Raw genomic sequence first — 13,083 nt, forward strand, 5'->3', positions numbered from 1 at the left:
GTCTAAGAAATTCTTGAAGTTTAAAATTCTGGAAGAAGTTTGAGGTATAGAACTCTGATCTTCTAAATCTTACATATTCCAGACAAATTCTTAAAGGAATCTAAGCTAGTCATCCCCACTAAAGAGAGAGACTAAATATCCAATCAAAAAGCTGGAAGATTCTAAGCTTTGGGATGCTGAAAGGAATGGTAGATGAGGAAGAGGTTTCAACTTTGTCTTAATATGAAGAAATTAGATTCTAATCAAGTAGAGTGGTCCTTGCAATCCTCTTTACCTAAAATGAGCAAACCTCACCCACCACTCACAATGCCCACTCATATTGAAGGGCAACAACAAACTGGTTAGTGTGATCACTACACAGTGCAAATAAAAGTTAAACTCATGAGAGTGACCACTCATGTTCTTTCTAAATCCATTTCTTTCCCATCTCCCTCACCCTTGAGAGGGTGAAACAACGAAATTATTAAACGTTTAGGAGTTGTTACTATTTCAAATTCCTCTTCTATTATTTTTTAATTCATCATCTCTCCCATTCATTAACTCAAACTTAAATAATAAGCCCCTCAAATGCAAGCTACTTATACCCCCAAACTATAGCAACCACCGACTATAATCTAAGTTTTGTTTGATGACTGTCGTTGTGTTTTGCATTTGAAAACAGTTTTATTGTTTTACTCTTTAGAATTAAACTTTTAAACTTACCTTTTCTAAAAGGGATCTAACCAGCGTGGTGCCCATCTTGGGTTCTTGTTGGGGAGTTTCGTTGTTTCCATCTATTTAAATTTTCTGAAATTAAGTTCATCCGTACAGAGGTCAAAAGAGGAGAGAATGATAAAATAGTTTATGTTTGAGGACCCAGTGTTTGATTTTGTTGTCTCCTGAGATTTGGTGGACATTGAACATCGTATACTTCAGAAATCAAGCTATTAAAAAGACAACATGTGATTGGTCGTGCGAAATATTACTAGCATTTCGTTGGAGTAAAACAAGAGTGGCAAACTGAAAAGTGGTTTTCAAGTAAAATTATGAAAGTAGATACAAGTCGTCATACCAAGAAAAGAAATTTTTTTAGATCCTATTGAAAATCTTAGGTGAATTGCCAGACTCGAACTATTTAACTGTGGAGTTTCAAGGAGAAAGATCAAGTAGATATTAGTTAAATAGATGGAGTTTCAAGGACAAAGATCAAGATTTTAAAAGCCCTAAACTTGGTCTATGAAACCTTAAGTTAGACTTGGAAAGTACAGATTTGTGTAATCAATGTTTGGATATTGTATGTAAGAATAGTTCCAAGAAACTTAAATTCGTATAACTTGCATCAATATATCAAGTTATGCGTAGTATAAAATGCTAGTTTCATATACCCTATCAAGTACACAAACTTAGAACCCAAAGCACAGAATTTAAGATGATAACACAAGCTTTAACGAACCAAATATGTCTAAACTTGCTAACTTTATTGGTTTGACCAAAGGGCCGACAAAGATGAGATTCCAAGATAAGAACAGCTAACAAAGGGAAGTAGGTACCTGAAAAGGATTGAAGTCGGCCCACGAATTCCAAGGTTCAGAGTAAGACCTGAGGATGTGGCCAAGGCCCAGTTTGCCCCCACTTGGCCCAATTATTTTAGCCAGCTTGTCTGCATGAAATATCTGGAGGACACGTCAGCATAAAAATTATGTGGCAATTTTGTAACCCGGCCACCTCTTCTAACCAATGGGAAAATTGTAACCATCTAGACGGAACATTAGAGGAACGGAATGCAATTTCAACTAAAATATTCAACCACCATTTCCCCATCTAGAAGAATGATCGAGTCTAAAACGGAGGCTGACCCATTAATTTTCGATAATTTAATAAACATCTTCAAAATCTCCCTGGTTGAATTAATTTGCAACGAAAGAAATGGCACCTCATTTAAAAATTTATCATAATCTCTTAGAATCTTATTTCAAGATTTTCAAATCACTCCCCCCAATACAATTTCCCCCTTGTCTGTGCTGCTTTCATATGAAGTGAATTGCAAACTCCCCAAGTACCTGTTCACAATTCAATAGTTTGAAAATCAAACTTAGTCTTATAATTTTTTATAGAACAAAAAGGAAATCAATTAAACGTCTCCACATAACACAGCCGGTTGCATGAAAAAGAAACAAGTTCATAAACTTCGGTTACATAATAGATAAAAGAAGTCATACTTCATATTTTACGAGGTCAATCTCAGCCAAAATAAAAATATGAGTAGGATCAACAGGTTCAATATAATTGAATTGGATAAAATATTATATAAACCACACGAGAAAAGAGTTCATACCTACTAACCATTTTTCTCTCCCATATTAAAGTTTTATCTCTACCAAAGAAAATATTCCACCGCCAGAAAGTCCTTGATCAATAACCATCAAAAGGGTGAGGTGGGTACCAAACTAATAAGCTAAGTTCGATTCATTTTCGAGATGGTGAAAGCTATGAAACAGAAAGTAGGCTTGGTCTCAGAATTTCGTCATGCTTGTGTAATAAGAAACACTAAATGACAATGAATAGCTTTACCTTTACCAACCAAAATTTACAAATTTTTATCATTCACTTGTAGTTGTTAGGTGCACAACTTCCATCTACTTGACTGAAATTTTCACCCTTTTGAAGTCTAGTCTCGCCAACAATCCTAAATCCAGAAGCCCCATTTTGCTTTAGTTTTTCATAAATAAGTTGCATGTATTCACATGTGTGCAGAAGTATAAAGAAAAACATAATGTGTAACTTGCCCATAAAGATGTCACCTCATCGCTTCTCTTCTTGTGGTCAACAAACTCCGCAATATATTTATTCGTCTTCCTTTCCTTCATTCAACATACCGGCAATTGTAGCTTGGTCTATATTGGGATTGCTTCTCTATCAATCTTGTTTGTCTTCTGTTCAAAAGTGAGACAAGAAACAGAGGGGGTTCAGAGAATATTATCAGAATGGAGGTGGCAGTACCATCGCCAAGCAGGGATTACCATTTCCATGGCGGTAGATCTAGGGTCTCGACTGTTCCAACAACTAAAGTTTTTGGAAACTACTTCTACAGCGCACCCTCTAGTCCCATGCGCATGCCTGAGTTTGATAGGGGCTTTAATGAGTTGCAATCTTCCCAAAAGGATGAACCAGAATTGGAGGATGAAGATTTTGCATTTGATATATGCCAGCAGTTAGAGGCAACCACGCTATCAGCCGACGAGCTATTTGATGATGGTAAAATCCGGCCACTAGAGACACCACCACAATCACCAATATCTCAACAAAATAAAATCTTTCAGAATACATACTCTACTGAAAGGAGGAAAGGTCCAACAGAAACGATAAATGAGAAAACAGAAAGGAAAAAGGAACAGAAGAGAGGGAGAGGAAGAAACCCAGCCCTGTCGTCCTCGGCTTCCCGGAGAGCAGTAAGGTCGCTCTCCCCCAATAGAGTTTCTTCATCTCCATGGGATGAGAAACAGCAGAGGTTGACTCCAGGATCTCCTGCCACTGGTTCCAATTCCAATACAACCTCATCTAAGGGTAGTAGAAGATGGAGACTAAAGGACCTCTTCCGGAGTGCGTCAGAAGGACGAGGAACAGGAAAAGATCCTCTAAGGAAATATTCAACCGTATACAAGAAACAAGAAGAGGTCAAGCATACGAGCAGCAAATTTAACCATAGCAGAAATGGACCAGTTTCAGTCTCTGAGCCACATTTTTCATTGAATAAAGCAGCATCAGAAGACAAGAAGAAGACGTTCCTGCCGTACAAGGGGATTTTGGGAGGACTCCTCTTCAATCCAGCAGCCCATATGCATACCAACTTTAGGTCCTCCCGCTGATGAATCCAGGATTAACTTACCTTTAGTGTGATTTCCGATTTCTTTTTCTTTTTCTTCAAATTTCATTTGTTTCTTCAACATCTGAAAAGGTGACCAAAATTGAGTCATTTCTACTTTTTGATGTGCTATTCAACAGCATGCCCAATGATCGATCGAAGACAAATTCACGATAATAACAATATTCTATTGAATGGTTGAAGCAAATATACATATGTATCAAACCCAGCTTTCCATTTGATTTGAACTGATTTGATCTCCAGGACAACAACATCGAATTTGATTAATCTTCTAATGGTTTTTGTTACATTCGTAGCTACGATAACATTTAAACTCAATCTAGAAAAAGTAAAATGAAACAAATTAAAAGCTGACCAAATATGCATAATGTACCTAGGCTGCTACCTTATAGATATCACCGTGGAATTTCCCAAAATTGACAGAACATTATTTTTTAGTCTGCTTCTCCATTACAGAGTCGGGCCGTACAGCATTCCTAAACCGATGGTTTCAAACAGGGATAAGATGTCCATGAGCAAATTCTAGATGCATTCAAATCTTCAAGGGACTGTATCAAATCCAATACTACCACTACTTATCACCAAAAGATAGGTAGACAACTAAACGCGGTTAGCTGGAGCATGCAGACTACTTCCTGAGTTATTTTCGGCAGAATACTGAAACACAAACTTTCATGTATTCACTAAGGTAACTTGATTCCAAACTTTTCTACCCACCTCCATCACTGATTCGTCATGGTCAAGCTTCTTCACCAATATTCTATATTGCCCAGTTGATACAGGAACAAGACGAGACCTAGGAGTGTATGTGTAATTAACTAGTCCAACAATTAATAAAAATAACTGTTAAAAAACACGGGAGATGTGGAAGTTCAACCGGGGAAGCTGGATAAGCAGGAAAGTGTATTAACTAGATGAACAAAAAGCTCACACCATAACCTTACTAGCCTGAGCAGCAACATTCTACTTTCTATCTTTCGTAACTGAAGCTTGTCATTGGGTAGGCCTGCAAGAAAAAGGCTACTAGCACGAAGACTTCATTAGTTCCCCAAACTTTCACATAAGAACCAGATGAAACTCAAGGCAAGCGGTATCCACACAAATAACCTACAAGTCCAACATATGTCGACTAAGGCTGTTGTTACGAAACAAGGCAAGAACGGGTGTAGCATAATTAACTTTGGAGAAAATGATATTAAAGCGATAGGATGCACGAAGAAGGCGGTAGGCACGAAATTTTTAAGGTAGGAAGGAAAGTAGTCAGCTGTTGGGGCCTGGCGGCATCTCTTCTTTTGAAAAGAGCACCAGATGGGTCTAACGCTTAACAGTTCTGTAACACCTACCCATAGTTTAAAACAAGTATTGGATTTGGTTCATTAGTCCTTCCTACCAAAAGACGGGTTAAAATTTAAACATGAATACTATGTACAAAGCTTTAAAAGAAATTTCCACGACAAAAGAAAATACGTAGATGGGACAAATAGAATAATACCTTTACTTATCAATGTATTATGAATATAATTAAAAAAATTGTAAATATAATGAAATGTTTTTATTCAATAAAATTATCCTTCAAAAGATTGTAGATAAAGCAATCAAACCCATCAAAGACATTCTCATCGAAGTTTGAGGCGACTCCAAACTTCTACATCAGAGTATATAAATGGACTTGTAGCAAGAAAACCAACAGGCCAACACAATCCAAATGAATTCATATGACCCCCAACTAGTCTGCAAGATCACAGAGTCTTGGTTAAATCATAGGGCTGCTGGTGGTTAGCGTAGCAAATAAAATAAAATGAGAAAATAACAAAATTAATAACTAAAAAGAGCACTTAATCTAGATGATATTGTCACAAACCTACACATGCAGAAATTTTGAAGTGGCTCCCTCAACCAGGTACAGGAAGAAATTCTAGACCAACCATATTTACCCCAAATGCTGAGTTTCATTAATTACAGAAGATCTTAGAAAGAATTATTTAATCTAATTCACAAAGTAGAAGCTTTCCAAGTTTACACACCAGCATGTTAGGTCCTTAGTCGAAGTTGTCAATTTTGAGCGGGTTAATATCGTCTGCAACTTGGAAACGTCCTACTGTTCGTGCAAAGAACATCATTTGTTGTTCCAGGGTAAATTTAATATTTTCTGCCTGTATTAAATACACAAACTTAGCAATCTATACCCCAATGCCAAAACTCAGAAGTATCACTTACAAGATGCAGTAGGATGTACCTTGCGGAAACCATGTTGTTCTCCTTCATACTCAACTAGTGCAACAGGCAAGCCCTTTTCCTTCAATGCATTATATATCTTACGCGATTGATTAGGCAGTACGACCTGGATATTCAATAAAAAGTGTAAAACCCATCAAACAACTGTCTTTCATTACAATGAAGAAATAAAGTCCATAATGTTGCATGCTTTAGGTCAACATTATCAGAAGAAAAAGAATAGATTGATCGGCATACTTTGTCTTCTAATCCTTGGAAGAGGATTATAGGGCAAGAAAATTTGTCAACAAAATTGATCGGTGACCTGTCGAAGTAATCTTTTTCTTTCCCTGAAGACCATTATAATTGGATCAGAGTTTCTTGAAATGAGAAGGCAATTAAATACAAGATTTTTTCTTTTGTTCCTTTAACTCACCAACGAGATTGTCAATATAATGAGATTCAAACTTGTGTGTATCTGCTCTCAACAAGCGTAAGTCAGCTATCTATTAAAAGATCACGAGAGCTACAATCAATCAACTGTTGTACGGTTATTTAAAAAAAAAAAAGATCAACTGTTGTACTGTATATGGTTTCGAACTTTAGCAAACAATATATATATATATAAAGCAGAAGGAAGCTAGAACCAAAAGGAAAGGGATAAATTAACAAGTAATCCATATAATCCTTGGGGAATAAATCTATAACATCAACACAATTGGAGATAATAGTGGGTTGTTGACAACCAACGGCAGTAATCTCTCTTCTTAGACTATAAAATCACAAACAAGCATTGGAGCTGAACTTCTATAAGTACCAGATGCTTCCATTACTTGGCTTTGGTAATGGGTGATTAATGTAATATTGAAAATTAAGTCATACTATACCACAGGCTTGTCATGCTATATCATAGCCTTTAATTTTTGTTTCAATGCAAGCAGTAGTTTTGGTTTGAGAGAGCTACGCTTATCATTTGGATGATAATGAGACCATATTAGCATAAGCTAGATGCTCACCCCATACAAGGAAGCTCCTGCCTTAAATGTATCTCTAAAAGCAAGAGCAGCTAAGGTGGTATATCCCCCAGCAGATCCCCCAGTGATGCATAACTGTTCTCCATCAACCTTTCCAGATTCCACCTGGAGAAAACAATATGGCTTTCTATTACTCTAGGTTTAAGGTTAGAAAGATGTATCAATAATTTATCATGAAAACAATAGTTCTAAAGAAAGAGATTGTAGGAGGGTGACACCAAAAATCTTGCACAACTGCAGCAGTCATTGACATCAACAATTCCCCACCGCCTCAAAAGCCTTTCTCGGTACTCTCGCCCATAACCTTTATAGCCAAGTTATAAATACCTTAGTGAATAACTATGTTAACTGCGATAGTATTCCTCAATAGAGGATCTAATTGGAAAGTATCAGGCAACTCAGCCATGAACATACAAGAAATTCAGCCGTGAAATGGTTGCAAACATACCCGTGCTGCCACCATAATTGACATCAACATAACCCCATCCACGACTAGTCCAGTACTGAATACTAGGATTTAAACTTCCACGTGTTTCAGCAGTCGGCCCTCCTGAGTTCAATATCCATCAAACATATATTTTTGCAAGGGCTATGCCATAACTACAAATAAATGCCAGTAAGACTTATTTCTAATTTTGCAGCACTTTATTAAGGCCAAGTACCAAACATTCTTTTCCCATCTCTTACGAAATAATAAAATATATTTTAAAAGTCCTTTAAAATAACACCATATATTCCTATTGAAAGTACAAATGTAGAACAAACACAAATCTACGTGGAAATCCCAATACTGGAAGAAAAACCATGATGCTGATATTTCTTATTGTTTTCTTATGATAATAAAGGTGCGAAGGGAAAAGTATTTATAGGAAACACGAGCCTAATTAAAATAATAAAAAATTAGAGCAAAGTAAATCTCAACTATCCTTGGACTTTCAACATGACCCAAGCCCACTATTTCTAACAATTCCAACACCCAACTTGACAGCAAAACGTCATAAAGATTTTCAGTATAATGGTTCAAATTATTTCCTCCAACTATGAAAGGTTAATGACCGTCAAGAAATTGGATACCATGGCTTTTCAACAACAGTGGAGGCTTTTCATCTGGACTAGCCTGATATCTAGGGTTGGATGGTGGATAAAAGTAAGCATAAGCATTTTGACCGGGAACTTCAGTTGGAAACTCAATGAACTCAGGAAGGCTGAAGTACGACTTAAATTTCAAAATATCTGGTGAAGATGACCAGATAATAGTGAAGCCTACTACTTCCAAGGATCGTTCATTTAGGGTAACCTGTATGGAAAAAGTAGCATTATAAAATGTCAAAGAAAGACAGAAAGTATTTTATCTGAAGTTTTATGACAACGAGCTTTTGAAATTTAAGCAATATAGAAGCCAAAAAGTAGTGCAGATAAAATAAGACATTGTATGGCAGGGAAAAAGAAACCTTGGCAATAGATGATGGATGAAGTCCTGAAGATCCTTCAACATATATACAATCACTTCCCAGAGCCTGAAAGCATAGACATGTTTAACTAATATAAGAGAAAATAACTGGAGAAGAAAAAAAATAGGAGTACACTACAAAGCTGAGACATAAAAAGATCTCAAGTATACAATATTCTCAATATCTGTGAATGGGATATCAAGCAAGGATATTGAGCTTTGCGTCTCATCCAAAACTCCAAGATATGATTGCCCCCGCCGTCTGCAGGAACCATGGAAGGAAAAGCAGTTGATTATCTACAAAACTTTAAGAGGAAAAAAGGTAGCACAAGGCATACAAAAGAGGAACTTCTTCGGTCACCTGTAGCTGCAGACTATGATGTTTCTTCCATCGCCGGTTTTTAATAAATCATAAGAGTTTGTGCCAAAAACCCATAAGGGTCGGGAAAATTCGGCGCTTAAAGAATATATTGGAGCCACTACATTGTTAGCCTCAAACTGTTCCATAATACGCAAGAGTTAGAAGTGCCATCATTTCCAATTGGCGATAGTTATATCACAATCATGGAACCACAGAGTTAGTTAAAGCATGGGAGACCCATATCAAATGACTTTTTTAAAGTGTCAAAAAACCCCGTGCTGGATTACAAAAGACCTCTCCAATTGAAGAGGAAGGAGGAAAAGCTATAGTAGTGGAAAAGTCCATATTAAACGATCTGATAACAGAATGGTTACAAAACTTAGTTTTTTCCTCCATTATATGTTTTATTGAGCAATTTTAAAATAACTCTACATGAGATTATCAAAGAATCCAACCTACAAAACTGTATTCACAGAAAGTTCACATAGAGGATCTCAGTGTGTTCTCTAGGAAATTTAATATATGTATTAAAGAGAATTCATTTCAAGAACCATCTTTTTGCCTACTTGATTTCAAAAACAAACTACAATGTGCACGGCTGTAGTTCTGCAATTGAAATAAGATGCAGGTAAATAAAAAATTAAAAAAGAAAACTTTACCCATTTATAGAGATTCCAAAACCCAGTTTGTCTATCGGTAATAAAGTATAGTTCTCCTGCAGATTCCCAAAATAGATAAATAAATAAAAATCAAGGTAACCTCAACCATTACATTCAGCAATGATAGCCTGTTTTAGAAGTTCATCGCAATCCTCTAAAATCGGTTCATTAAGTAAGATCCACAGCCCTCCCACGGCAGGAAAAGAAAATATAAGCCATACATGACACTAACTTAGTTGACCTCAGATAGAAGTTTTACACATCGTAGCATATGACTACGGGACACTAGAACCAATCCAAGCAACCAACAGCTTTTTTTAGAAAATCTACTTCCAACACTCTAGGTAGCACCAAAAGGCTGACTACCAGCTCTTTGATCATTTCAAAACCTAATGTACGTACCCTGAGCTGACCACTTTGGTTCAGTAGGAGATTCCACAAGCTTCGGATCACCACCAGCTACACAGACTCTTTTATAGACCTCTCTGCAAGAGCATCAAAAGCATGGAGATCATGATTCATAATCGAGAACTTCAGTTTTAAACTATATCAGATCTTTTTTCTTTTTTGACATGGAAGACCATAATTACAAAAGAATACACAACATACAATTCAACCATGATCAAACTATATCAGATATAAAAACAACATACAATTCAGAGCAGGCAGAGACATAACTATCTTCTATAAAGAGAACTATTATTTCAAGCAGAACATATTTAATTTCTAGTGGAGTTCTAATGCATTCTAACAGAAATTAGAATTAAAATCAATATTAATATGCGAAAACTTATATGACAGGAAACGGTAACTATTAACACCTAAAACAAAGAGACGCCTTAGAAAAGCAAGATCATAAGGTTGGTACAACTAACCCATTCTCAGAAAGGTAGCCAACCCAGAGCTCAGATTTATCCCAAGGCATGTTAGGATGACCCCATTCAATCCATGCAATCCGTTCCCCTCTGGGATCCACTCGTGGGAAGGCATAGAAATCATTTCCTCCAACTAAGACCTTCGGTTCTGAAAGTCATACCAAGAATTAGCACAAATTACAGTCGGCTTATGTAGTCAATAATTTGAATTCCTCAGCAACAACGTACTATGTATGAACTTTCAACAAACTATGTACGCGCAAGAGAAAGTATAAATACCATTAATATCCTTGCCGTCAAGTTCCACTGACACAATTGTGGTGATTGGATTCAAGCTACTTTGACGTCCATCTACCAAAAACATGATTATACATGTGGTCTAAATAAAAAACAGTCCAGTAATGAAGATATAATTCCTGGATTCTTAACACGAATTGAAAATTTGTACCTTCTTGGATGGTAATAAAACGATTGAAACGAAAATCAAACACCCCATCTGCATAACTAACTGATCGTCCACCGTAATCGGGAGTTAGTGCTTGCGGAGACGAATCTGCATGCGTGAAAACTTAACTTATCAGTCCTTTACATCACATTCTTATTTACAGGGCAGTGAGCAATCAAAACATCACTTTCAACATATAAAACTCTAGACTAACCAATTGCTAGTTCACCTGAATTTAAAGATTGCTTGTAAAGTCTTTGATCGTTGTAATTGGAAAAGACAACGGTGTCACCAGCCACCGCGAACGCACCACCACCGTATTCCTGCGTCGTGTTCCGCACTGAAAACTCCTTCGGAGTAATATCACAAGGCTCATCCCCTTCCTTTATCGATTCCTTAACAAGCACTCCCCTCCTGAACCATTACAAATGAAATTTACACGAATCGGAATACCTGAACTCAAATGCAACAAAATGTTCAATCATTTCGATGGTTACCCGGATTCAGTGGGGCGTGATTCAAGCCAGATAAGGTGGCCATTGGCGGTGACGGCAGTACCACCAAGCCGCTTGGAGGCGCCAGTAACAACGTCGGCAGTAATTGGAGAGTTCCAGGAGCCGTAGGGGGCAGTGATTTTGGGGAGCTGGTCATTGCTGGTGTTTGGTGAAGAAGACATTGATGAAGCCATGGTCTTCTTGTAGCTCCGGAACTGCTTTCGGGTAGAGGGTGTGTTGATGGAAGCTGTATTTAAGGGGTTGAAATTGGAAATAAACAAAGACGACGGAGAAGGAAAACGAAAAAGTCGTAGTAGTGCACACGGACTCATTGAACCCAGCTAAGTGCATGCACAAACATCACATCTCCATTTTATATCTAAGACTGTTTTTTCTTTTCAGGAATATGTCTATAGTTTCTGTTATGTGTTCAATTAAGTCCTTTTTACAGTATGATAAGCAATTCATCTATATATTCAAACTGCCTATAAACTTAGCCATTCAACCATATAACTTGTTGGTCCTTTTGGTAATAGTTCCATTTGCTTATTTCCTCTTTTTGTTTCAATTGTCTTTCTTTTCTTCCATTTCTATGCTTTTTTTTCTTCTAATTTTCTTATTGTTCATTCTTAGAAGAAATTCTTCGTTCTACAAAACTTAGAATGAGAAAGAAGAATGTGTATAAAGAGAACACAAGAATATGTACTTAGAATGAAAAACAAATACAAGATGACACACGAACGTGAAATAGTATTTAAGCACAATTATCAAAAAACAAGAAAGAGGAATACGAAGTTATTCACTAGCGAGAAAAAGGCAAGTGGTGAGAATTTTGAATATAACGTTGGACGAAAATGAGTAACATGGATGAGAACAAGAAGAAGTTTGTAGCAGACTAACTTCATATGTATAGTAGATTATTATGGTGAATTTGCAAACAATTAACATCAAAGTTCATCCTTCATTAGAATTTGACATTTAGACCACCAAAAGGAGATCAACCATACAAAAACCCTAAGAAGGTGAAGGTAGGACATGTCTTTTAAAAAACGCTAAGTATATTTCAATAACTTTATTTAAATTTGATATCATTAAAAAATCAAGTAATTACAATACGTTGTAATTTCAAGAATAATAATTAAACACAGAGTAATATTTTTAAAGTTTTGCAATCGTCTCCTATAATGGATAGAATTTGAGAGACTTTCTTATAGTTGCAATTTTTTAAATGTTCCTATATATATATATTTACCAATTTTTTAATTGGGATTGATCAACTGTCATGGGCCATAATGAGTGGGGTTTGACTTGAGGCCCATTTACAATTTGTTTTTCCGTGGAAATTAGACTTTTCGTTTTCTTTTTTACTATTGTAACTTTTAAAACTTATTATACGACAAATTACCTTCATTTTCAAGCTTCATTCTTCAAAATCCTTTCAATATTAACTAAATGGCAACTTTGATTCAAAACAAAAATAATAATTCTACACTTTAACTATATTCAAAGATAGGAACTTCTAAAAGAAAAAACGATAAAGAATTCAGTTTTTAACAGTTGAAACATAAACTTTACATCAGTTTTGTTGTTTGATTATCAAACAAAACTGAAACTAAAACTAACAGTTTAGTTCATAATTTTTGGCAGCCATACAAGATCTTGAACTTTTTAAATATTATAAGTTTTCAA

At 36.2% G+C, this 13,083-nt stretch overlaps 2 protein-coding genes across 4 annotated transcripts; one reads left to right on the plus strand and one right to left on the minus strand.

Moving 5' to 3' along the window:
- Window positions 1-2,963: 2,963 nt before the first annotated feature.
- Window positions 2,964-3,845, plus strand: LOC103493888 (uncharacterized). The gene has a single exon (XM_008454843.3). It carries the CDS (start codon window positions 2,964-2,966, stop codon window positions 3,843-3,845), a length of 882 nt encoding a protein of 293 aa, XP_008453065.1.
- A 1,491-nt stretch (window positions 3,846-5,336) lies between these two features.
- LOC103493519 (uncharacterized) lies at window positions 5,337-11,809 on the minus strand. Of its 3 annotated transcripts, XR_007822606.1 has the most exons (20): window positions 11,398-11,808; window positions 11,130-11,314; window positions 10,904-11,008; window positions 10,735-10,806; window positions 10,456-10,603; window positions 9,983-10,065; window positions 9,581-9,636; window positions 8,922-9,058; window positions 8,732-8,822; window positions 8,562-8,627; window positions 8,185-8,407; window positions 7,559-7,660; window positions 7,329-7,414; window positions 7,093-7,215; window positions 6,513-6,582; window positions 6,335-6,426; window positions 6,099-6,203; window positions 5,887-6,015; window positions 5,724-5,804; window positions 5,337-5,593 (listed from the first exon to the last, which is right to left on the minus strand). XR_007822606.1 is itself a non-coding variant. In XM_051087906.1 (19 exons), exons 1-18 carry the CDS (start codon window positions 11,724-11,726, stop codon window positions 5,902-5,904), a joined length of 2,187 nt encoding a protein of 728 aa, XP_050943863.1. In that variant the 5' UTR covers window positions 11,727-11,807; the 3' UTR covers window positions 5,337-5,593; window positions 5,887-5,901. The 3 variants fall into 3 exon arrangements, 2 of the variants coding, with proteins under 2 accessions (XP_050943863.1, XP_050943864.1); XM_051087906.1 differs by lacking the exon at window positions 5,724-5,804 and having other exon boundaries at window positions 11,398-11,807; XM_051087907.1 differs by lacking the exons at window positions 5,724-5,804; window positions 6,335-6,426; window positions 6,513-6,582 and having other exon boundaries at window positions 11,398-11,809.
- Window positions 11,810-13,083: the final 1,274 nt, after the last annotated feature.

Source organism: Cucumis melo, chromosome 7 (genome assembly GCF_025177605.1).
Source record: "Cucumis melo cultivar AY chromosome 7, USDA_Cmelo_AY_1.0, whole genome shotgun sequence".
In the NCBI taxonomy this organism is placed as follows: Eukaryota; Viridiplantae; Streptophyta; class Magnoliopsida; order Cucurbitales; family Cucurbitaceae; genus Cucumis; species Cucumis melo.

Coding starts and splice junctions, on each gene's coding strand:
- LOC103493888 (XM_008454843.3), top strand. CDS start 2,964: ATGGAGGTGGCAGTACCATCGCCAAGCAGGGATTACCATTTCCATGGC.
- LOC103493519 (XM_051087906.1), bottom strand. CDS start 11,726: ATGAGTCCGTGTGCACTACTACGACTTTTTCGTTTTCCTTCTCCGTCG. Junction 11,315..11,397: donor TCACGCCCCACTGAATCCGG/GTAACCATCGAA, acceptor GTAATGGTTCAG/GAGGGGAGTGCTTGTTAAGG. Junction 8,823..8,921: donor ATCATAGTCTGCAGCTACAG/GTGACCGAAGAA, acceptor TGGTTCCTGCAG/ACGGCGGGGGCAATCATATC.